General features: G+C 38.9%; 1 protein-coding gene across 3 annotated transcripts in view; it reads left to right on the top strand.

The window, feature by feature from the left end:
- SH3YL1 (SH3 and SYLF domain containing 1) overlaps positions 1-24329 on the top strand; it is a 51448-nt gene extending 27119 nt beyond the window's left edge. For all 3 annotated transcript variants that reach the window (XM_068416376.1, XM_068416301.1, XM_068416457.1), the window contains one exon: positions 23758-24329. In XM_068416376.1, the coding sequence (XP_068272477.1) occupies positions 23758-23957 (200 nt within the window). In that variant the 3' untranslated portion in view covers positions 23958-24329. The remainder of the gene's footprint in view (positions 1-23757) is intronic.
- The last annotated feature ends 615 nt before the right edge of the window (positions 24330-24944 follow it).

Raw genomic sequence — 24944 nt, 5'->3', positions numbered from 1 at the left:
GGACTTGCTTTTGGGTGGGGAGGAGAGAGGTTGGCATTGTGTTATGAGGCTTTGGTTTGCAACAGTTACGAAAGTAGTGGAAAAGATGAAACATTAGTTCTTCTCATTAGATGGAAGAACAGCTAGACTTGTGGATGAAACATTTTTAATTATTTTATGTGGACCTGAATTATCTAGATAGGTAATGTAATAGAACCTATTTCAAATGCAAGAAGAATGTTAAATTAAAAACATGTTTTTCTAAACTGATAATGTGATACTTGAACTCAGATGCAAGTAGATTGTTTTCATGTAACTGAATAATACTTAAGGTAATGCAGTTAGTTGTAAAATGATGTTCAGTAATGCTTTAAAATGTTTCCAGAAAGTTGGAAATACCACAAATTTTATTTAAACAAAAATAATTTGCAGAGACCTTTTACAATTCTGGAAAAAAAAAACCCGATAGCTGATATTGTCATTCAGTGAAGTTTCTACAGTAGTAGAAATTTTTCTGGAGACTGTTCAGGTAAAGAAATCGGATTTGCTTATGAGTATGAAAGTTCATGCCTCTTTCCTTACTAGAATTATGGATTTGCAACTTCATTTTTCTACTTGTCACCTCTGCGTTGTACAATCTAATGAAAGGGCTGGCTGGTCCTCTTCCAAGCTTTATTACCACGATCTAGCTTTACTTTATCTGGATAGAAGGTTTCTGCAGAGTTCTGTACCACATCTGTAATGTAAATGACCCGTGGTTCTTTAGTGGACTACCTGAGCGTTGTAGACTCAGGAGAAGTTTATTTTATTAGGACAAGTTTTTTAGATACATTAGGTTGATAGTTTGTCACACTAGAATATCTAATCCTATATATTAGTTTTTCATTAGTTTTATGATTTCTGGTTATTTCTGCTTGGGGTTCTGCCATGAAGCAGCAAGTAACCAAAACTCTAGATAAACAGTTACTTGACTTACCTGTCTATCCTTCTACCTCTATCCTCCTAACTATACAATTCTGAAAACATTGCAGTGATGTGGTTTCCCAACTGGTAGCAGCAGGAGTAGCGGGAGCTGGGATAAAGTGAATGTTGGTGAGAACTGAGTCATTAACAGGCAATTAGTTCAGAATCAGAAGTCAGATATTTTTTCACTTTTTCTTCAGCTCAGCTAATCAGAAAAGGACTGGTTCACATGTTTGGAAAAGCATCACTAAAAATTGCCAAGATGCTGAAACAATCAGGAAACAGACTTGAGGCAGGAATGGGGATGAAAATGCAAAAAACTTTTTCCTTCCAAACACTGTTCTTTTACTATTCATTCACAATTATCAAAAATCATCATGGGCTTGAGTTCTCCGGCCTCAAAAATGTATACTTGCTTAGTGTTTCATTCTGCCTCTGCTCAGTAATGTGTTCCCTTTCAGGAACGTTTATGAACAAGAGGGTGGGTTTATGGCTACAATACTGTAAGATGAAATGCTCATCGTAAACACAAAAGCACTTCTTTTTATAACAGCGTAAGTATTTTGTCATCATTAGGAAAAAGTAATGATCCTGTTTGCATCTTTTAAGCAGTCATCTGATTTGCTTAAGAAACTCAGGAACTTTTGGCTGTGAAGCCTTAAGTGTTCAAGGGGTTTTTTTTTATATTTCTCTCATAAACACTGGCTTTCTTACCTTCCACAAGTACTTGAACTAAATATTTTAATTTTATCTTGGGGAAAATGTGTGCCCTCTTCTTTTTGATTTTTGAACTGAATAAATTATCTATCTGCAGACATTGAACCCTTAAGACTATTGTGCATAAAATCATCACACCCAAACTTGATTACAGTAAACTGTGAAAAAAAACAAAATACAAATTGTAACTAGTTTTTTCAGCAGAAACTTTTCACTTTGAAAATAATATGGAATTATTAACAGATTGTTACTGCCCCATTAGGCATATATTTGTATTCTTATATACTGAAAGTGCTATATCAAGCCTACTGATGGAGACATGGAGGCAGATGAGAAATTTGTCAGTTTTTAAGAAGCTAAAAAAAACTTTCTTCCTTTCAATGATGGTTTGAGTGTTTTGTCAACCTTATTATTAAAAATTCATGCCTTCCCATATGAATTTGTCTGCAGCTTTTAGACGATCATGTTTGTTGTGGCTTTCTTCACTATAATAAACAGCCCTTTCCTACCAGAGGCTTTTTTTGTTCCCCTCTTGTTCCCTTTGAGTCACTTGTGCTGTAATCAAATCACCCCTTGATCTTTCTTTTGATTGCTAAACAGATTGATGAGCTCTTTGTCATAAGTAATTTTCTCTTCCCTCTCAAATTTTAAATAGTGCTACAAATAACAAATTCTGAGATGTGAGCTCACTGAGATCAATAAGATTTGGGCTCCTAAAAGCCATAATTAATTTTGACTAAACCCCAGTCTTTACCTTTTTTTATTATTTATTTATTCATTCATTTATTTAACCTTCTTACATATAGGTACTTTATGTTAAAGTAATTGAGATAATATCAGCCATTTTTGATTAGGTGGTACCATGAGGTTGTGGTAAACTCGGTTTGTGTTAACTAAATCCCTTTCAGAGATGCTCCTTTTCATGGTTACAATTCCCCAGGAATCAGGTCTGGCATAATTCTCTATAATTTCAGAGATTATCTCAATGTTTCTTTCAGTAATCTGTGAATGCCAGATGGTTCGGTAGATCTGTGAAAATCTGTTTGCTGTGAGAATTCTAAGACAGATTTTCATGCCTCCTGAAGCGTATTTTGTCAAGGAAACTGGAGGGTCTGTTTGTGAATTTCTTTTTGTTAGTATGTTATGGATTTTTTTGTGGCCAGTTAAAAACGTGTTAACTAGGCCAACACAATTATATGGTCTAAGAATTCACAGACTGCTTCTGAGGTAAAAAGCTTTAAAAAAAAAAATCTGTTTGGCAGCTCTCTGAGGGCAATAGCATAATTTTTACTTGTGACTTCACCTCCTGTTTCACTTATTTTACTTGCATGCCTATTGTGCAGTTCAGTTTCCGTCTGACTTATGATCTTGTTGTTTATAGAACTCCTACCCTGTAGGATAATATTGATAAAATTTGGGGAAAAGACAAAATATAACCTGGAACATGGACGCCATTCTAATTGTCTCTGCATTAGTTAGTACCTCTAATTACGTGTACTGCTGAGCTTGTTTAAACTGTAGTGAAACAATGGAATTTTTAGTTAGAGCTGCTGAAAGAGAGCATCAGTCTGTGTGCTTGCAACTTTAAAATAGACTTGCTTTGCTAAATGTGTATTGAAGCAATTGCTTTATTTTTCTGATATACTCTTAACTTAGTTTTAACAAAACTATTAATATTTTGGAACAACTCAAATTTAACTGGAAATCTAACATACAGCTATTTATATGAGCTGTGCAGTTCCACCTTTAGAAATATCCACTCACAAAAAAAATTCTGACAACGACAGTGTAAAAGAAATGTAATTGTGCTCAAATCTCCTCTTGATGAGTGACTTTTGACTTAGGCATTTTTATTGTAATAGTAAAGGAAAAGTATTTCATCAGGTTTGGAGCCAATAAAATCCAGGTATCTCTGTGGTCTCAGGCTAACTTTTTCCCCGTGTAATATCTGAATTTTTGCTTTTCCTGTGTTGACAGAAAGCATATACTTAAAGTCTGTCTTTCTAGAATGTTGTCAATATTGCAATTTTTCCTTCTTTCTGTCTGTTCTGGATCAAGATGTTTTAAAATGGTGTCATCATTCTGATTATTCATTTGCCAACTTGAATTGTAGTAAAAATTAATCAAAAGTTTTTAACTTTTAGTTAAGTAAGATTATAAAATGGTTTTTGTACCTTGCTACCTGCATAGATGTGGAAGGTAGAAGTAATCCAAAACCTGTTGTCTTTAAGGACGGAGGAAGACTCCCTGGTTCACAATGAGGGGAAAGATGCATTTTGCTTTTGAACTGGAAATGAAGTCATCCATGGAAATATGATTTATTTCTGTCACTGAGACTGATATTTCAGAAATGTTGGCCCTGAGTCATTTTCATAGGCAGTAGACTGTACACTTTTAAAAGTCTATTCATTAATCGGAGTATGAGAACTCAGAGATAAATAGAATAATCTGTTCCACCTGATGGAGTCCTGATAAAGGAAACCATTCTTTCAATTGAATTTCCCATATTTCCCTGTGATATTTCTTGCTGTTACTCACTGCTTGTAGATAAGGAAGTTAACTGGTTAATGAAATTGTTCTCCCATTATGTGTCTTCATGGGGAAGTGGAGTAGACAGTTAATTAACTGAAAACTGAATAAAATAGTTAAAATAAACTCAGATAAAATCAGGTATGTGCATATTCCTTTAGGTGCTATGGATGTGTGCTGTGTCTTTGGAACAGAAAAAAAGCCACTTTTGATTCTTGAGTTCATTAATTACTCCTGTTCCAAGAAAGGCAGACATTTGCTGTAGGGTCAAGTAGAACTATTTCACACTGTAAGCAAGAACCCTCATCAAGCTGTGCAGTAATCTGTTCCTTCTATTCTATAACTTGAGGAAGAATTCTAGCAGATTACAAACTGTAAAATCATAAGACAGCTCAGTGTGACTAATAGGTATTTGTTTTAGAAAATTTTTACAAAGTGAAATACGTGATGTATCCATCATAATCCTTCATGACACTAATTTAGTAAACATGAAGAAGATAACCCCCTGGAAAGTAACTAAAGTACCTTTTTTTGTTTGTTTTTAAGCTAAGCTTGGTCTATTTTTGTGTTTTTCGTGGCAAGGCTTGTGACATGATTATATTTAGATACCAGAAAAATAAAACATCCATCTGGTGGTCCCCCGCAATATTAATTTTCTTGCTATTATGAGCTCTTTCTTAATACTAACCAAACCCAGGAAATCCCAGGAAATTATTTTTGAGACTATTTTTATCCCTGATTCACTTTTACTAGGATCGTACTATTACTACTGTGAATGTAATAAGTCAGATAATCAAGCTGCTTATGGCTTATGTTGTGGCAAGCTGAGAGGAAAACATGTACCATGCAAGACTTCACTGGTCATATGGAAACAAATAACTTACTGCATATAATCAGCTACCTCAAAATACAACAAGGCACAGAGAGATTAAGGTCAGACATGCTAGGATGAAATTGGGGTCTTTCTGATGTGTGCATGCATTGGCAGAGAGCTGTTATGCTAAATATGGGTTAGATATAAAGGCATGGGTAACAATATATTTTCTTGGCATTTTTTAATGGCTTGGAATGAAAATTAGGAAATTAGAGCTGAACCATAGGAAAATTTCAGTGCAGTCTATGCTTATTTTTTAAGTGTAAAGCACCATTAAGATGATAATTCTGATTCACAGCAGCTAAAATGTGAAATCATTCATGTAAACATACAAATGTTAAATGGTATAGGTTAAAAGTCTCTTGTCTGAGGGCCTTGTAAAGCATGCAGCTTAATGTTTTAGCATATTTAAAAATACTTGCTTTAAAAGTTGTTTCAAAGCTGTGTACTGCATTACGTAGTATTTTCACAGAATCATGGAATAGTTTGGGTTGGAAGGGACCTTTAAAGGTCATCTAGTCCAACCGTCCTGCAGTAAGCAGGGACATCTTCAACTGGGTCAGGTTGCTCAGAGCCCCATCCAGCCTGACCTTGAATGTTTCCAGGGATGGGGCATCTACAGCCTCTCTGGGCAACCTGTTCCAGTGCTTCACCACCCTCATCGTAAAAAAAATTCTTCCTTATATCTAGTCTAAGTCTACCCTCTTTTACTTTAAAACCATTACCGCTGTCCTATCACAACAGGCCTTGCTAAAAAGTTTGCCCCCATCTTTCTTGTAAGTCCCCTTTAAGTACTGGAAGGCCGCAATAAGGTGTCCCCGGAGCCTTCTCTTCTCCAGGCTGAACAACCCCAACTCTCTCAGCGTGTCTTCATAGAAGAGGTGCTCCAGCCCTCTGATCATTTCTGTGGCCCTCCTCTGGACCTGCTCCAACAGGTCCACGTCTTTCCTATGCTGAGGTCTCCAGAGCTGGACGCAATCCAGGGTGGGGTCTCACCAGAGTGGAGTATCGCAGACTCACAGAATCAATCAGGTTGGAAGAGACCTCTGGGATCATTGAGTCCAACCATTGCCCTGACACCACCATGTCAACTAGACCATGGCACTAAGTGCCACGTCCAGTCTTTTCTTAAACACATCCAGAGATGGTGACTCCACCACCTCCCTGGGCAGCCCGTTCCAGTGTCTAATGACCCTTTCTTTCTGTGAAGAAATTCTTCCTAATGTCCAACCTGAACCTCCCCTGGCGAAGCTTGAGGCTATGTCCTCTTGTCCTATCACTAGTTGCCTGGGAGAAGAGACCGACTCCCACTTCATTACAACCTCCATTCAGGTAGTTGTAGACTGCAATAAGGTCACCTCTGAGCCTCCTCTTCTCCAGGCTAAACAACCCCAGCTCCCTCAGCAGTTCCTCATAGGTCAGACCCTCCAGACCCTTCACCAGCTTGGTCGCCCTCCTCTGGATTTGCTCCAACACCTCAACATCTTTCTTGAAGTGCGGGGCCCAGAACTGGACACAGTACTCAAGGTGCAGCCTCACCAGTGCTGAGTACAGAGGGACGATCACTTCCCTAGACCGGCTGGCCACACTATTCTTAATAGAGGCCAGGATGCCATTGGCCTTCTTGGCCACCTGGGCACACTGCTGACTCATGTTTAGCCGGCTGTTGATCAGCAGCCCCAAGTCTCTTTCCGCCGGGCCGCTTTCTAACCACTCTTCCCCCAGCCTGTAGAGCTGCATGGGGTTGTTGTGGCCGAAGTGTGAGACTCAGCACTTGTTCCTGTTGAACCTCATGCCATTGGTCTCAGCCCATCTATCTAACCTGTCCAGATCCCTCTGTAGGGCCTTCCTACCCTCCAGCAGATCGATACTCCCACCCAGCTTGGTGTCATCTGCAAATTTGCTGAGGGTCACTCAATCCCTACAGCTAGATCATCTATAAATTGGTGGTCAATGGGACAGAGTCCAGTTGGAGGCCTGTGTCTAGCGGAGTCCCGCAAGGGTCGGTACTGGGACCAGTTCTATTCAATATATTCATTAATGACTTGGATGAGGGAATAGAGTGCACTGTCAGCAAGTTCGCTGATGACACAAAACTGGGAGGAGTGGCTGACACAACGGAAGGCTGCGCAGCCATTCAGAGAGACCTGGACAGGCTGGAGAGTTGGGCGGGGAGAATCTTAATGAAATATAACAAGGGCAAGTGTAGAGTCCTGCATCTGGGCAAGAACAACCCCATGTACCAGTACAAGTTGGGGACAGAGCTGTTGGAGAGCAGCGTAGGGGAAAGGGACCTGGGGGTCCTAGTGGACAGCAGGATGACCATGAGCCAGCAGTGTGCCCTTGTGGCCAAGAAGGCCAATGGCATCCTGGGGTGTATTAGAAGAGGTGTGGTTAGCAGGTTAAGAGAGGTTCTCCTCCCCCTCTACTCTGCCCTGGTGAGGCCGCATCTGGAGTATTGTGTCCAGTTCTGGGCCCCTCAGTTCAAGAAGGACAGGGAACTGCTAGAGAGAGTCCAGCGCAGAGCCACGAAGATGATGAAGGGAGTGGAACATCTCCCTTATGAGGAGAGGCTGAGGGAGCTGTGTCTCTTTAGTTTGGAGAAGAGGAGACTGAGGGGTGACCTCATTAATGTTTATAAATATGTAAAGGGCAAGTGTCATGAGGATGGAGCCATGCTCTTAGTGACATCCCTTGACAAGACAAGGGGCAATGGGTGCAAGCTGGAACACAGGAGGTTCCACTTAAATATGAGGAAAAACTTCTTTACGGTGAGGGTGACCGAACACTGGAACAGGCTGCCCAGAGAGGTTGTGGAGTCTCCTTCTCTGGAGACATTCAAAACCCGCCTGGACGCGTTCCTGTGTGATATGGTCTAGGCAATCCTGCTCCGGCAGGGGGATTGGACTAGATGATCTTTCGAGGTCCCTTCCAATCCCTAACATTCTGTGATTCTGTGAGAACGTCCTGTCTTCCACCAAGTCCCCACCACTCCCCTTATCTCTGATGAGAGGCAGGAAGGAGATGGGAGGAAATGCTGCATATTTGCTCCTGGAAGGATACTGAACACCTGCTTTATACTAAGTGCTAAGAGAAGACTGATAATACTTTCCTTTCTTTGGGAATTAATTAGTTTTTACCCTGATGGAACAACCACTTTAAATGTATTTTTCAGCGAGCAGTACAATTAAGTACCATGGTTCCCCAGAAAGTGATGTGTTCTCTGTCATGGAGGGACCTGGGGTCCTGCATCTGCTTTGGCTGTGCTAGTTCAGCATTACTTCATGCAGATCAGCCAGCTGGATGTTGCTGATTGAACGAAGAAGATCATTCACATTTTGTGGAAAAACTGTCAGTTCCTGAATGAGAAATAGGAGGCCTCGCAAAAATAAATCAATAAGGCAACCACTGATATAAACTAAATTAGTATGACAAATAACTGTTCTAGAAATGAACAGTTTAGTGTTCATTTCTAGAATGAACAATATTTATATTATTATGATATAATAATATCTTCTCACTTTTACAAAAAGATATGGTTTCAAGACACTTCTTACCTGTTCGTGGGGAGGTCTGGCAAGGATTTCGTTGAGGCTTCTCTGGTTATATTCCTTTGGGTTTCTCTTTCTCATTAACAGTTTTATCGCCGTATTAGGCAACCTTCACATACTCTTTTTTTCCAGTTGTTCGTTTCTTTTAGAAGCTCAACTGGGAACGACCTCTATTCTTCTGGAAAGGAAGTGAGGTATTATTAATTTGTTCATTTAAAGTCTGTGAGACTTGCACCCCTCTTCCCCTTTTCCTCTCAGTGGTGCACGTTTGTGTTCTTAGCAGCTCCTTTGCTATTTGGCAAGGAAGGAGTCAAAAGAAGGTAAAAAATAAGAAAATAGGAAACTCTTCTGTAAGGAAAAATAGAAGGGAAAACCTTGCTCTGGTACACCATTTCATGTATTGGTCCCTGCCTGTCACGGTTTAAAGCTGGGCCGGCTATTAAACCTGTGCCAGATGCTCTCTGTTATCCCCCCCCCCTCCCCGCAAAGGGAAAGGGAAAGGGAAAAGGGAGAGAGACTTCCGGGTTGGAAAGTTAAAACAGTTTTAATAAACTATAATAATGGAAAAGAGTATAATAATAATAATAGAAATAATCAAATATATACAAATATATATACAAAACCAAGATTGAGCTCCCCTGAAGTCAGCCACGTCACCACCGGCACTGCAGGGCAGGCTCCGGGAAGGCCCAGGCTGGGCCTAGCGACGGTCGAGAGCTGGATTCAGGGATGCACGGATCGGGATCGGGGGCAGCAGGAAAACAGACGGAGTCCTCCTTGGACACCGGCCATAGCAGAAAGAGAGCGAGACCCTCGTGATCCCCCCGCTTTATACTGAGAATGACGTGTGTGGGATGGAATACCCTCGTTGGTCAATTTTGGGTCACCTGCCCTGTCCGCTCCCCCCTGCAGCTGCGACCCCCCTTCGGCTCTTCACTCATAAGCAGTGAGGAATTCGGCAGTGACCTTGGTTTCTCTAAGACTAAGTACAGCAAGAGCCTTACTGCACAACATCCCTACCGGTGCCTCAGCAATAACTACAAACTTCGAGCGTTATCAGTCCTGGAAGCAGACACTGTCTGCAAAACATGCAGTTAGTTTCAGAAAGTGCAGTTATTTAGAGGAGACTTAGCTGAAAGTAAAAATCACTGAAAGGAAAATCGGCCTGGTTTAGGCCAAACCAGGACACTGCCATAAGGTTCAGTGTCTCTTCCCTACTTCTTCCACCTGTTCTGCCATTTGTCAACTATAAATGATGAGGATGAGGAAGAATTTGAGATTAGTTGTACATCTCGGTACAGGGCAGCAGAGGAAGTTTGAAGATACTGTTGGGGGAATAAACCTGCCTTCATGTTTGTTGCACATTGGATAAACTGAAGTTAGTGGCTGAATCCCATCTGCGAGACAGAATTTCCTAATACTTGAACTAAGGGATATTTTTTCAAAATGTAGTGACTATAAGCTTTTTCTTTTGAAGGAGCATCTACACATCCAATATTTCACTTGACCTAAAAGCATACGTAGCATTGCATCATGTTCATAAAAGTATGAAGAATACTGTGAATACAGTTCTTAAATTTTAACTGAAAATTGCAGAACTGTTTGCTGCTTCATTTCATGACCTTTATCATAACTATGTACTTTTTGGCCAGGCTGATGTAATGAGTACTCAGTGAAGGTTGGCTATGCTAGCCTGGGAAGCGTAATGTGAACCCAGGTTGGGTGGTGGTGGCAGTCCAAGATGCTTCATCCTCGTGAGAGTGGATGTTGCAAGTTGCAGAGTTTGCACTGATCAGTTTAGGCTCTAGTTCATGGGTCAGTGCTGTTTCTAGCTCTTACTGGATTTGTTCTGTGATGAAGTAGGGGTATCTACCTTTCTCCTACTGGTTTACACTGTGATCAAATGATACAGGATTGTGCCATGGGACACTGTAAGTGGAAGTACAATTGCTTGGGTCACCATTTAGCAGAGGAAGGGAACATCTGTTGGAATACCTTTTGAAGTTATAAGCAGATGGAGCCCATGTTATAGGTAGAGTTACTAATGGCTGTACTGGTGGTAGAGTAACATAACAGCAATGAGAATAAGTAACTGTGACAAGAAGAAATCTTAGTATAGATTTCAACAGCCCCTGAGCCCATTAACCCAACTAAAGTTAACAAGAGTTTTCTACATATTGCAGGTGTTCACATAATATAAATAAGGTATCATGAAAGTGGTAGACTTCATATCAAAATAGTTAGGAGATAGTCAGCAGCTTTTTTTACAGAAAGCAGTTTCTGAATCTTTCTTTTTTAATGCAAGGCTGAAAAAATTTTCAATCAGTATTTCACAAAACATTACCCTAGAAGCCAGCAGAAACTGTATAGAATTGAGTTATTAAGTTGGGTTTACTACTTTTTTTTTGGGGGGTGGGGGGGGCGGGGCTGTAAGTTGTTTCCCAGGCTGAGGTAAAAGCTAAGACTTATATCAAGTGAACTAGCTCATGTGCCAATAACACATTAGCATAATTTTTTTAATCTGACAGTACAGAGATTTGAGAGGCAAAATGCAGAGACAGTGTACTCAGGTTGAGATGTTAACTCAGTATGTGTAGAGGAAACATGGAGAAGCTTGTTAACATAATAAAAGATCCATCAACATAATAAAATCATTCTTAAATCATTTCTAAATCATCAGTTTGACCTGAATAAAACAGTGCTCAGTTCTCGTTTACTGTTCTGTACTTTTCCAAATATGAAAGTTATGCTTAGCATGGCATCTCAGCTTTTGCAGTATGATTTCAGCACAGGCATTATTTGCATTAATGTAGTCTTGAACATAATAAAGCCCTTGACATTGATATAGTTTATTTGACCGTTTCAGTTTGAATGAAAATTTAAATGTTTTTTGAAAAGGCAGAAAAATCAAAAAAGTAATCAGCAAAAGTACTGTTACAGAATTGACTTTTGCAAGCAGGAGGTGGGTTTTTTTATATCCTAAATATCAAATATATCCACAGATGCTTGACAAAAAAGGCACTTCTTTAATGCAAAAGCTGAGTGTGCTGAAACAAAGATAGAAAGCATTCCATCAGCAGATGAAGATGATGAGCCAGCATGTTCCCTAGTAGGCCAGAAACTCAAAAACAGTGAAATATATTTCATACTGAATGAGCTTAATTTACACAGTAGCTTAAACTTTAAATATAGTCAGGTCTGTTTCAACCACCAATGAAACCACTGCTTTTGTTTGCTAGACATGACACTGTTCAGTTGGTGATGTGGAAGCTGCTTCGAAATCGTCCATTTCCAGCTTATGTGGAAGGGGTCAAAAATACTTGAGCCTTGTTCTGGGTTTTGTGAGTCTATTATAAAACTGTGTATGATATCTCTGTTCTTCACCATACACAGATGTGTAGCTGATGGTGGATTTCTTATCTGTTGAGGCTATAGAGCAAAACTCTGATCTGGGGATCTGATTAATGTGTATAAATATGCGAGGGCTGGGTGTAAAGAGGAAAGGGGCAACCTCTTTTCTTTGCGATAGGGCAAGGGGCAATGGATGCAAGCTAAAGCACAGGAAGTTCAACCTCAACATGAGGAAAAACTTCTTTACTGTAGGGGTTACAGAGCACTGGAACAGGATCCCCAGAGGGGTTGTGGAGTCTCCTTATCTGGAGACTTTCAAGACCCGTCTGGATGCATTCCTGGGTAACCTGCCCTAGATTGGTCCTGCTCTGGCAGGGGGTTGGACTCAATCTCCAAAGGTTCCTTCCAACCCCTAACATTCTATGATTCTATGAAAACTGAGGATAGTGTACCTTGTACAGAACATCTGTGGCTAACTTTGCTTTGTGCTGTCTTTAACGACAAGTATTAAACATGGAATATTTTTTTACAGCACCATTTCTTTGTTAATGGAGAACATAGTTATTAGGTTATTCCAGAAATCAAGCGGAGGGCTTTGTAACACTGGAAACCTGGACAAAGTACCTACTTGAATTAATACGTAACGTCTAGCTCTGCAACCAATTCAGAAAACAGGGTTTGCTGAGACGGTCCCCATGGAAGTGAAAGAGGGCTTAGCATTTGGTTTTGCACTCCTTTCCAGGGGTGTACATTTAGTACAAAGAGGTATTAAAGAGTGTAGTTCCTGGAATGATACAGGCCTTCCTTGATATTATCCAAGGTACCTTGAACGTTTTGAAATTGCCTTAGATCTACAGCTGCTGTAACAAAACAGACCTCACGTCTTCTGGATATAGGACACCTCTTTGCCTGTAAGTGATTGTAGAATAGAGCAAAGCAACTGGTGCCTGCCCTCCCTCTTCAGAGCAGGTTTGTGTAACTGATAGCACAAAAAGGCATTTGTGTGGGCATTTAAAGGGTACTGCTTTACTGCAGTGTCAGTGAAGCTCAGTTACCCCAAAAAGTCCATCCTTGTTTTCTAGTTATGAAGAAGGAATTGTTTTCAGATTTCAGTGTTGAATTTAAATACTTTGAGAATCTTAAGAAGCTTTTTTTCAGAAAGTACAGAAAGACAAGTGGTTTTGTTTACTTACCGAAAGCAAGCCGTAGTTAGTGGCAAAACAACAGGTAAGGCAAGAGATTATTTGTTCTGAGCGTGATTTGCTGAATATCATGTCTCCTGACCTTTGATCAGATGAGCATTATTGGAGATTAATTGGATCAGTGGTGGCATATGACATACTTCAGGTAGCTGTACAGAACGATTTATGCTTATATCTGATTATAGCAGATTAGTACCTGTAGATATAAAATGTCAAATCTACTGTGCATATTTAGGCCTTCCCAAACATCTGTTCACTGAGATCTGAGGTGGTTGTTTTGTGTATGCTGAGGGCTTTTTGAGGTGAGTCTACGTTTAAAAAACAAAATAGCAAAAGCCATTAAGGAAATTAGTAGTTTAATGTGGATAGGACATTTGAGATTTCACTTGTAAGATTGAACAAACACTTGTAATTTGTCCAGAAACAACGAAAATGAAATTTGTAAGTAGGTATATGTCTGTTCTGCTCTAGAAGCTGAGATAAAACCTTTCTTTTTAGGTTCAAGGCTGAGAGGTGTGGTCTAAGAACATGGAAAATTAAGCACATTAGGTTGAATAAAGAACTGATCTGTATACTGGTATGATTCAAGAACTGGAATTATTTCCATGACTTCTAGTATTTAGGATACAGTTAGGCTACTATTTTTCTTTCTGAATGAGAGTTGCATGGAGACTTTTTTTTTCTAAGTAGGTATTAGCACATGTAATATTTTGTTGCCACACAGGACCCGAAAAGTTAATTTCTTCAGAGAGTCCCAATGTGTGTCATACTACATTATGCTTCTGCTTTGCTCCCTTTTCCCCATCCTCCACTGGCTGATGTTTCATCTTGTCTTGAGAGTAGAAAGCCATGACATTTTTAGTTTACTGCCCTCTTTTTCTCTGTGTAATAACTCATGTGGCACTTCCTTTCATCCTTTCTCCAGCTTTCCTTACTCCACTTCCATCTCAAGTCTTTAAACACAGACTAGCTGTCACTTTGCAAAGATGATTCTGCTTTTAGGCCTGTCACCAGGCGTTGTGAATGATAAAGCCTGAGAACGGACATTGCCCAATAAGCACCCAGGAAGTGAATCTTAACATTATAAGGTATTTTGTTTCTGCTTGTCATGACATTCTAACCTAGGTAATTCAGTAAGCTGACTTAACTTTTGTGCAACTAGCTGTGAACATGAGCTCAACATCACCTTTGTGGGTCTGAGCCCCAGCTTTGAGCCAAAGTTCACATTAGCTAAACAATATTTGTTAGAAACTACTTTCAAATAGTAAAGCCTCGGAATTCAAATATCATCAAAACATGGACTATTAATGGCATTAAACTTCTACATCCATAAAACATTAAGAAGTATAACTATATAACTATACCTAATGAGGTCTTAATCTCCAAGATGCCAATTTTCCAAAAGTCACATGGAACAAGATACTATATCTGTCATGTTTTTATTATTGCATGTGGTCATAAAGTGGCTATTTTGAGGCAATGTTGTTTCAATATTTTATAACATCACTGTGGAAATATTTCTTTTCTTTGTTTACGTTTTAGCAAGTAAATGAGCCAGTCCTTTTTAATAAAGGAATTATGTAATATATGCAAGAGGTTTTTAAATTTGAGGAAATATTCAAACTGGTAGTCACATCCATTGAAAGCCGTATATTTTCTATTTCAACAACAGAATACTATTTTCTGTTGCAGTTTTCATCATTTTTATTGCTTTCTAAACTGAGTGGAAAAATTAGTTGTAACAAAAGATTTCTTTTTTTGTGTGCATGTGGTTAGTAATAAACATACAATTACGTGCTTTTGTAGCTTTATTTCTTTACATCCTAGAGTATCTTTTTCCTTGTTTTCAGAGGTATTCTATGCGGTTTTGACTGTTATCATAACAAATGGAATAGTTTCCATTGTTTTGTTTCTAAGGAGACAAGTTTAGTCACATACATGCATGTTTTCAGACAACTGAACTATTTCTAAGATTCTTTTAGAATATCAACAAAGCGTATCTTCAATTGTTTCTTTGTTCTAACTTATTAGAGTGTGATTCATTAGAATTATGATGATCAAAACCACTGTTAATTCACATATCTTGAATTTAAATCTAGTATTCATTCTTGTTTTAAAACTCTTAATTAAAAGCAATTACAAAATGTAGAAGTGACGTAAGGCATGAGGTCCTTAAAATTAAAGGACTGAACAGCTTGCAGGAAACTGGCATGTAGGAATAATCAGTGGTTTCCTCAAAAATCCAGCACTCAGCCTTACATCTTTCTTCCACACACTCCCTATCAGTTCCCTTCCAATGCTTCTTTTACTATCCCTGACACAATTTTCCTAAGAAATCAAATCTCTATAGGGCATAACTTTATGTTCATAAGTTATTTTCATAGCTGCTGGTTTACATAATAGTTCAGAAATAGACATAAAATATAATGGAAACCAAGAGGATAAGTTTAGATGTAGTAAAAGGTAGATACTCCCCAGCATGACTGATCATACGTAACCAAGACATCGGATTTACCTCATGTTCTTGAAAAAGGTGCTGTGTCGCTGTGACTATTAGTAGATTCAGCTTCGTAATTCTTTGGAGAAAAGAGAGCTGAAGAATTAGCATTATATCAGACAACACGCCGTCCAATTTCTCTTTCTGTATGGGTGATCTAGCACACAGTTAGTGCTTTGACTTCAACTTGATTAATGCTGTTCTTAACCGTTTTCTAAATTAATATCAACAGGTCAGTTTTAAGCCTGTTTCCTTAGTCTCTTTGAAATAGCTGCACCATTCATATGCTGGTATTTCTTCTTATGGGCAAGGAACAGATAAAGGCACTAATCATAAAGACATCTTTATTTTCCCTCCTAAGTATGCATACCTCTAGTCTTCTGTTTGCTAGCTTCCTTTTTTTGTCTTCAGTAACCTTGGAACAGGTTCCATTATTGTATGCAGACACTTCTCTCCTTTCAAAACCTACTAATATTAAAACAGTTCATAGAACTGATGACTTTTTGTTGGATTAATGATCATCAAACTAATGAGTAACATCTGTGTTCAATATTGTATTACATTGAATTCTAATATGGCTCTGGGTTTAGAGTTCTGGCATTTGGAATACATCCATTCATATTCAAAATCTGCATCTCTCTGAATTGAAGTTTCTTTAAATTATGTATACATCCCCTTTATTTTGATTTCTGTCAATCTTCATTGTTAGTTTTTGTAACATTGTTAGTTTTCTAAATGCATTTGACCCCTTAGCTCTGTGTTGTCTAGCTTTATCACCTGTTCTGCAGCTTTGGTTCAGCTAAGCCTTCAGTTAAAAGAGCAGCTCCACTCATCACTAATACCCCTCCTGTTCTTGTACCTCAGCTTTCTGTGGCTTTCAGTTCCTCCAGTGTTCTCTGCTCTCCTTCCTCTTTCATTTTTTCTTTGCTGATTTCTTCATTCATGGCTATCTCCTCATCAAAAAATCTGTTCTGACACTCTCCTGTGCTGATTCATCACAGATATTTTTTTAATTTTCACATTCAGAGATAAATCCATGATCTCCACAAAATGAGTTCTCTATTCTTTCAGTTCTGTCACCCTCTATTTAAACAGCTCTGCACTGAAGGGTAGAGCTTGAGAAGTCAGTTACCTACGGGCCTCTTACCTGATGGTAATATTCTGTTTACAAATATTCAAGAAAAATTAGGTAAAATTGAATAGATGTGGAGACGAATAAGTACAATGAGTGGAGCAAGGAGTCGTATGAGGTAGCTAAGTTATTTTTAATGTGACGGTCTGAAGGTTTAAAATAATGTTTTTTGACTATAAAAGCATAAGGAAGGTAAATGCCAAGAAAGAAAGGTTTCAGCCAAAGGCCAATGTCAAGAAACAAAAAAATAAATGTAAACTAGTAGTGAATTACTTGAAGCTGAACATTAGGAAATCTATCTTACCAGCTGGGGGAGTATGGCTCTGAAATAGTCTCCCCAGATGACTAATGGAGGCAAAAAGAGGAGTGGCCAAAAAGGTGGTTTAATGTCTGGCAACATACCAGACTTCGACCTAAGTCTCAGAGAATGTCCTTTATTTAGTTGCATGCTCCCAGTCTCACCTGTATGGAGGTCTTTCATTATTAGACCATTCTTCAGGTCCTAGCCAGTGTCTGTCCCCTCTTACCAGTCCATACTGGATATCTTTCAGGAGGATACTGATATGATGGTTTTACTCATCCTCAACTCATATATTCTCTAAACTTTATAGCTTTCACAGATGCAGAAGATTGTCTTTGTTTTGTCCCCTATCTCTCTGTTTGTTCCAGGTATCCATCCTATCCTGTCACTTCTTTTTTGACCCTTAAACTCTCAATCTCATCCAGGAATATCTCTTCCCAGAGTTAGTATCTCATCTTCTGTCATAAAGCCCATAGCTGATCATATTGCTGTTACCTAATCTTCTTTTGTCTTGTTTTGAAGTTATTCAGTACTATGCTGGACCTTCTTCAGAGCAGTTTCTCTTGCACTCAGTTCAAGCCATTGGTTCTATCTATACTGATAAATTAAACATTGCCAGGGAATGTGCTTGAGCACTGAAACTTTATCATTTATTCCATTAAATTGTTAGCAGCTTCCTGGTATGATTTTGATCTGGGAAAGGTAGTGGGCTGTCCTTAGTAGTTTGGAAGTTAGCAAGTGCCAGAGACTGTCCCCGAGTCAATATGAATGAAGCTACTCTGATTTGGAGACACAGAGTTTAATATCATGGATAGGGCCAGACTGGCAGTTGGCCTTGGTACTGCTCCGTTCACTGATGTAAATATAACTTATTTTCAAGTCTCTGGTGACCTCTTTATAACCACATATTAGAAATCACATTTCACCCTTCCTTAACCCGATAGATTAATGTTGTCTTCTGTTTTCTTTGGTAATACTTGTGCTCCCTGAATTCCATTGCTGGGCTATGTCTGTAATTGCCTTTACATCTATATTTCCAGATGTCACTGGGAAGGCATCCTTATCAGCCCTCTATTTTTCTGTTAAGGTTTCCCAGCTAGCTATCCTTTGTCCCTTTTCATTTGCTAGATTACACTCTCCCTTTAACCAATGAGAATTCTTATTACAGCTTTTCTGTAAGCTGACACTTCTTGGTGGAGCTTTTCTGGCAGCACTGCTCAACTTCTGTCATGTCTGATGCTGGCAACTCACCTGACTTTTAACATTTTGTGTGCTAGTTCCAGTCACTTCTCTCTGCTTCTTTACAAAATACAGAGAAAGTAGAAGCTAGTATGTTGAATGTATTGCTCATTCAGATTGTTTTTTAAATAACAAAAACTACAGCCATGCATCCTAAAGGTTGCACAAAAAATTGAGTAAGATAGACTATTCAGTTTCAAGGAAAAATGTATCTACCGAGACAGTCATATTTCTATACAGTATGTTGCATCCCAATAGAAGCAATGTTGTAACCTTTCGACTTCAAAAGGAACCAGACCCACAGCCCATTTATCCAACTCGAGATTTAGCAGAAAGTGCATAATGTGTGGACAGTCAATAATAGGGTTACCCTGTCACTCATCAGTACCCCAGATCAGATGGCTTGTTGGTAGTGACAGTTGAGTCACAGGACTCCTTTTTTTCAAGCTCCTTAATACGGTTTAGATAACTCAAAACCAGCAGTAATAGTTTGTATTAGATCATTTATAGTTTCTGTCATATAGGTGCACGCATGACCCACAAAATCATGCTAGCTCTCTAATTGCTGACAATTAGCGGATTTTGCAAAGTGGATGTTTAGCAATCTCACCACTAACCTCAAGCACATTAAACTTATTCCAGTTTTATTGCTGTGTCAATGGCCAAAAGCAGTACTGTACAGTTTTTATATAGTTCTTCTGCAAGCACTTCAGCATCAGATGTTCAGTGGCTATGGGATATATACATCTATGCCAGTAAAATTTAATTTGGGACTCACAGCTGGACTGTACTATTCTGTCTTTCAACTCAGATTTAGTTTTTGAAAGCATAATAAACTGAACCCAAAATGATGTAAAATGCCTATTCTTCTATAAAAACGAAAGCAAAAAGTTCAAATCATTATGGTATGTAAAGATGAATAAAAATGAAAGGACGTTGTGGTCAGAGCAGTTTGTTGTCCAGCATATGCCATACCCATGTATGCTAGAGCACTGAATATGTATGCTGGCTACTGCACTAATTGATCTCCAGACAAAATTTCTATATTTCTGGTTTGACCACTGTGTTTGTAGAAGTGTGCTGTGTGTATTTAGATACCATTAATTAAGGATTTTCCACAATGTGATTTGTTTACATTCCAGTGTGCATACTCATAAATCTCAATGATTTCAGCATCATATGCTGTATGTAGCACTGTAGCACCATCTTGTGTGAGCTGCAAATGTGGGTTTTATATATGCGTTCATCAGTCTTTGTGTTGACTATAACAATTTTATTTAAAACCCTTTTATGTAAAACTGAAATCAGGAAGCAAGAACATGAAAGAGCTCCCCCTTATAATATATGCGCTAGATTTCATAACAGTGCACTCATTTAAGATACTGATTTGTTAGGGTGATCCATGGAAGTATGAGGCATGGGATGCTGCAATCTGAAGGCAATAGATATGCATTTTATTTGTTTTATGCTACAAAAATACAGAAGTAAAGCACAGAGATTAGAATCTTTGGGAGAAATAAAATGAAACTATAGTATGGGAAAAAGCTGCTGGGGAAAATTAAGTAGGAATTTTTATGAAACAGCTGACAGAAATAAAGCTGGAAAATGCTTTTAAATGATAGCATGTAGCAAATGGGGCAAGGACTCTGAAATCAATGTTCATAACCAGCTGTAGTGCTTTGAGGTTTCTGCATGCTTGGAAAGATACACGTGCACAGGGACAAAAAGTGAGAAGGGAAATGCATAAAACAATCTTGTTCACGTGACAGAGCAAACAATGATTGGAGGTATGATTGTGGTATGTCAAATGCACTCCTACACTTTAATATCTCACACACACTTCTTTTGTTCCACCTTTTCATGCTTTAACTTGTGTTTAGTTTCCCTTCGTTTTTCTTCGTACTTTCAGTATACTCAATATATTGTTTCCGTAAGAGGAATTACAGTCTTACTCTTAATGCAAGTTCAGCCGTGGAGGAGGTAAATACTACTTCTTGCTATTGCTACGAGTCCAGCATATTAAAGTGGAGGTGACAGTTCTTCTATTGAATGTAATTGCATTGGGTTTGCATGGCAAGGTTTTGGTATCGCGGGGGCTACAGGGGTGGCTTCTGTCAGAAGCTGCTAGAAGGTTCCCCTGTGTCCGACAGAGCCAATGCCAGCCAGCTCCAAGATGGACCCACTGCTGGTCAAGGCCGAGCCTATCAGTGAGAGCGGTAGCGCCTCTGTGATAACACATTTAAGAAGGGGGAAAAAAAACCTAAGCCACTGTAGCCAGAGAGAGGAAGAGAATATTTGAGAGAAGCAACCCTGCAGACACCAACGTCAGTGAAGAAGGAGGGGCAGGAGGTGCTCCAGGCATGGGAGCAGTCATTCCCCTGCAGCCCATAGGGGTCCACCATGGATCAGATATCCACCTGCAGCCCATGGAGGACCCCACACCAGAGCGGGTGGATGCTCCCAAAGGAGGCTGTGACCCCGTGGGAAGCCCACGTGGGAGTAGGCTCCTGGCAGGACTTGTGACCCCGTGGGGGACCCACGCTGGAGCAGTCTGTTCCTGAAGGACTGCACCCCATAGAAGGGACCCATGCTGGAGCAGTTCATGAAGAACTGTAGCCCGTGGGAAGGACTCATGCTGGAGAAGTTCGTGGAGGACTATCTCCTGTGGGAGAGATCCCACTCTGGAGCAGGGGAAGAGTGTGAGAAGTCCTCCCCCTGAGAAGGAAGGAGCAGCAGAGACAATGTGTAATGAACTGACCACAACCCTCGTTCCCCGTCCCCCTGCACCGCTCGGTGGGGAGGAGGTAGAGAATTTGAAAGTGAAGTTGAGCCCAGGAAGAAAGGAAAGGTGGGGGGAAGGTGTTTTTAAGATTTGGTTTTATTTCTCATTATCCTACTCTGTTTTGATTGGTAATAAATCAAACTAATTTCCCCAAGTCATCTGTTTTGCCCGTGACTGTAATTGCTGAGTGTTCTCTCCCTGTCCTTATCTCAACCCATGAGCCTTTTGTTATATTTTCTGTCACCTGACCTGCTGAGGAGGGGAGTGATAGAGCGGATTTGGTCGGCACCTGGCATCCAGCCAGGGTCAACCCACCACAGTAATGAAAAGCAGGTCTTGCTGTTACTTTTAGCACTTTCAGTCTCTTCTTTTGTGATGTCAATTATCTAATTTTTCCAACTACATAGTTTGGGCAGTTATATAGTATCTAATTATTCTTGAGTGATTATCCATTTGAACATTTAGGTGATGGAAACACATATGGTTAAGAACTCAAAGTGTAAGAACTTGTAGCCTTCGTCGTAACTTATAAAATGCACTTCTACCCATGCGTGCTGACTGAATGTGGCACGGGGTAAAACACACCTCATTTTCCTTTTTATATACAACTGAGTCATAACCGTTTTCATGCCTTAGTACCTAAAGAGTCCTGAGCCACAGTATTTTCTTACTGTTCTTCAATTAAAACTAGGAGTAAAAAGTCAAAGTGTCTTTTACTTTTGTGGGTTTTGCTATGGTTTCCTCAATCAAAATATCTAGCTTCAAACCACACTTTGCTTGGGAACACATCATGTGATCTTGACTGCATCAAATGCTTGAATTCTTGGAGGAAGATCATGTAATTGCTGAATACTCTGTCAGGGTTTCAAGTGTGAAAGTAAAAATAATACTTAGAAAAGCTGTATTGCTGCCTTTTTTTGGTAGGAGCAACTGGTGGAGATAAGGACCTGATAAACATGGGTGTTCTCATCTGGTTTTGTTTTCACATCAAAAGAAATACTGGTGTGTGACTTTAGGTCCTGCATATAGATATCAGGAGAGAGAGGCTACATGATCAAGGAAGACAGCATTTGACTTCTCTGCAACTAACACGCTCCCAGAATGTGGCCAAATAATTTTGTGTTAACCTTTGACGATTGCTATAAACGCAGATCATGAAGGGAAAGAACTGGCCTATGGAATGAACGTATATGTTGACAGATGCTGGGAAAAAAAATCTGTTCTGTTTCTGCATACATTTGTAGTTCATTATTCTTCTCTGTCCTGTTTTGGCTGCAGTTTGTACTTGGGAGGCTTGGGGGAAAAGGATTTTTCCTCTTTCTTTTTGAAGTGATAAAAGCAACTAGAAGAAAAGTTCTGTGGGTATTAGTTGTTTACAACAGACTGACAAAAAAAAAAAAGTTGTATCAGTGCTTCTCTTGCCATCCTTTCTAGCTCCGTACTTGAAATGTGTAGACTAAGAAGAGCTTGGATTTCCCCTTTTGCAACACAGTTTTGGCAGCAAGCAGATGCAGCTAAAAGCCTTTAATCTTGCATGCTTGAGCATTTGTGCAGCCATCATGTCTGTATGAGCAGTACATCCTGAAATCTCTCCACCTGATTGTGTAAACGTCTTCATTATTTCCTCTTAACTAGTCTTCCATTGCACCTTCGGTTTTTCACTTTTAGATGCATTCATGCGAGAGATTTTACTGTTTTCTAAATAGACATTAAACAAATGCAACTACCTCGTATAGTTCAGACAGTTAAAGGATTTGAAAGCAAACATAATGATTAGCAAATTGAAGATACTCACTTAGATTAAAAGTTCAATAGTAATAAACATTGAGATATTGGCTAAAAAAGTGTCAACAGGAATGGAGGCAGGATAATGGTATCCAAGACTTTAGATGATTTTAAAACTAGATCAGAAGACTCATGGCCTGATTCCAACCCCAGCTAAGGACTGAAAGAGTTATGTAAGAGACTGGTGGAAAGAGAATAAAAGCCGTTTGTACATGTGGTCTAAAATACCACTATGCAAGCCAAGTCACTTCAAGTACATCAAACCATCATCAGTTCTTTCCACTAGCACACTTGGGTGTGTTTTGTTTAACATGCAAGAAACACCAAGATCCTGGGCACTGCAAACCCTATGGAAAGAGAAGGGAAGTGCTGTGGATATTTTGTATTTTAGTATGCTATATCCTGAGTATTGATTAAAAAAATCAAATCCCTGCTTTAAGTTTTGCAGTTGCTATGAAGAAACTGTCACAGAGAACACACACCAAAACTAAAACCCAAAAGTGATTCTGTTCAGGAATCTTTCAGGAGGTACTCGCACTTTCTTCAACACACCGCTTTTATTCCCACTGTCTCTGTTTGACTGTATGAGGCATATAGAAAAAAATGCTGATCTTTATTTTGTATAGAGTACTACTTTATTAAACAGACTGTGCTGATAGGCTAGAATCCAAATTTCACTTACCTAAAAATGTAGTGGAAATGGAGGGGTTTTTTCATCAGTGGTTTATATGCTCAGATAAATTATTTTGGTGTCTTTGTCACTGTTTTCTACTGTCATTTAAGAATATTGTATTTAAGGACTTACTGTATGTGCAGTTTAGTAATTTCCTTTTTACTTAATTTCTTTCGCTTCAGGTAACACTTGGAGTAATCCAGTAGAAGTGACAGCACTTTATTCATTCGAAGGACAACAGCCGGGTGACTTGACTTTCAAAGCTGGAGACAAAATCACAGTCACAACCAAAACGGATTCCCAGTTTGATTGGTGGGAAGGAAGAATAGGAGGACAAACTGGCATCTTTCCAGCCAATTATGTTGCCATAAGTAACAACTAAATTTGTATAGAAGAAAATGTTGAAGCAGTAATATATTTATGCTGAAAGATATATTTTAACTTTTCAGAATTTATTAAAATGAGATTCTTGATCAAGACTATTCTAACACAAAATTGAAATGCATTAAATGACCTTAACTTTCCCCTAAGCTTATTTCTTAAATAAACAGTAGGTGATAGTCAATTTATGATGAAGTTTTATTTTTGAGCAAGTTGTCATATAAGAAGTACTCCAATTTGTCTCTAGTTTCAATTCTGTCTTACTATATGGATTCTTTTTTACATGAGAGAAAAATGACAAACAATTTAAAACTAGACATGCTGAAAAAATACTGATTTTTATTAAATTATAATTTATAGGCTCTCTATAATAAATGCTCTTAAATTTGCTTCAAACCGTCTCTGAGTTGGAGTTCTTTAATTTTACTAAACAGATACTTTTTCACAGATAAGGCAGAAGAAATTACCTTTATACTTGGTTTTAAAAAACACTTTAGGCATTACAGTTTTTCTAAGTAACTACTTTAGGTCTGGTCCCCAGTGTTTGTCCTTGTTAGGCATACAAAGACCTGTTTTTAAACAACTCTGTAACACTTAAGCAGCTAAGCTTCTCTGATAGCTTGTCTTGTATTTCCCTCATCTTTGAAGAATTTAATCACTTCTGAAAGTTTGTTTAATAAAATGCATGAATAGTCCCTCTCAGAAAATACATAGGCTTATGATGTCCCTTGATTCCTGTAGGAACTTGTTCCACAGATGGAAAGCAAGATAGAGAAATCTCTGCCTGGTTAACAAGTGAGCTTGCACAACTCTTCCTACTTCTTCCCATTTAAGTTTTTTAATGTTTAATCTTTAAGAAAAGAGCAACACATAGTAAATTGCAGAGTAAATAGAATAAATTAGTAAGATAGGGAAGATATTTCTGTAGGATATATTTGGTAGTAAGGTATAGCACTATCATTGTCAGATTTCAACTTCATTTTACAGA

This window comes from Nyctibius grandis, chromosome 1 (assembly GCF_013368605.1).
Source record: "Nyctibius grandis isolate bNycGra1 chromosome 1, bNycGra1.pri, whole genome shotgun sequence".
Taxonomy (NCBI): domain Eukaryota; kingdom Metazoa; phylum Chordata; class Aves; order Nyctibiiformes; family Nyctibiidae; genus Nyctibius; species Nyctibius grandis.
This window is presented reverse-complemented; position numbering and strand designations above follow the sequence as displayed.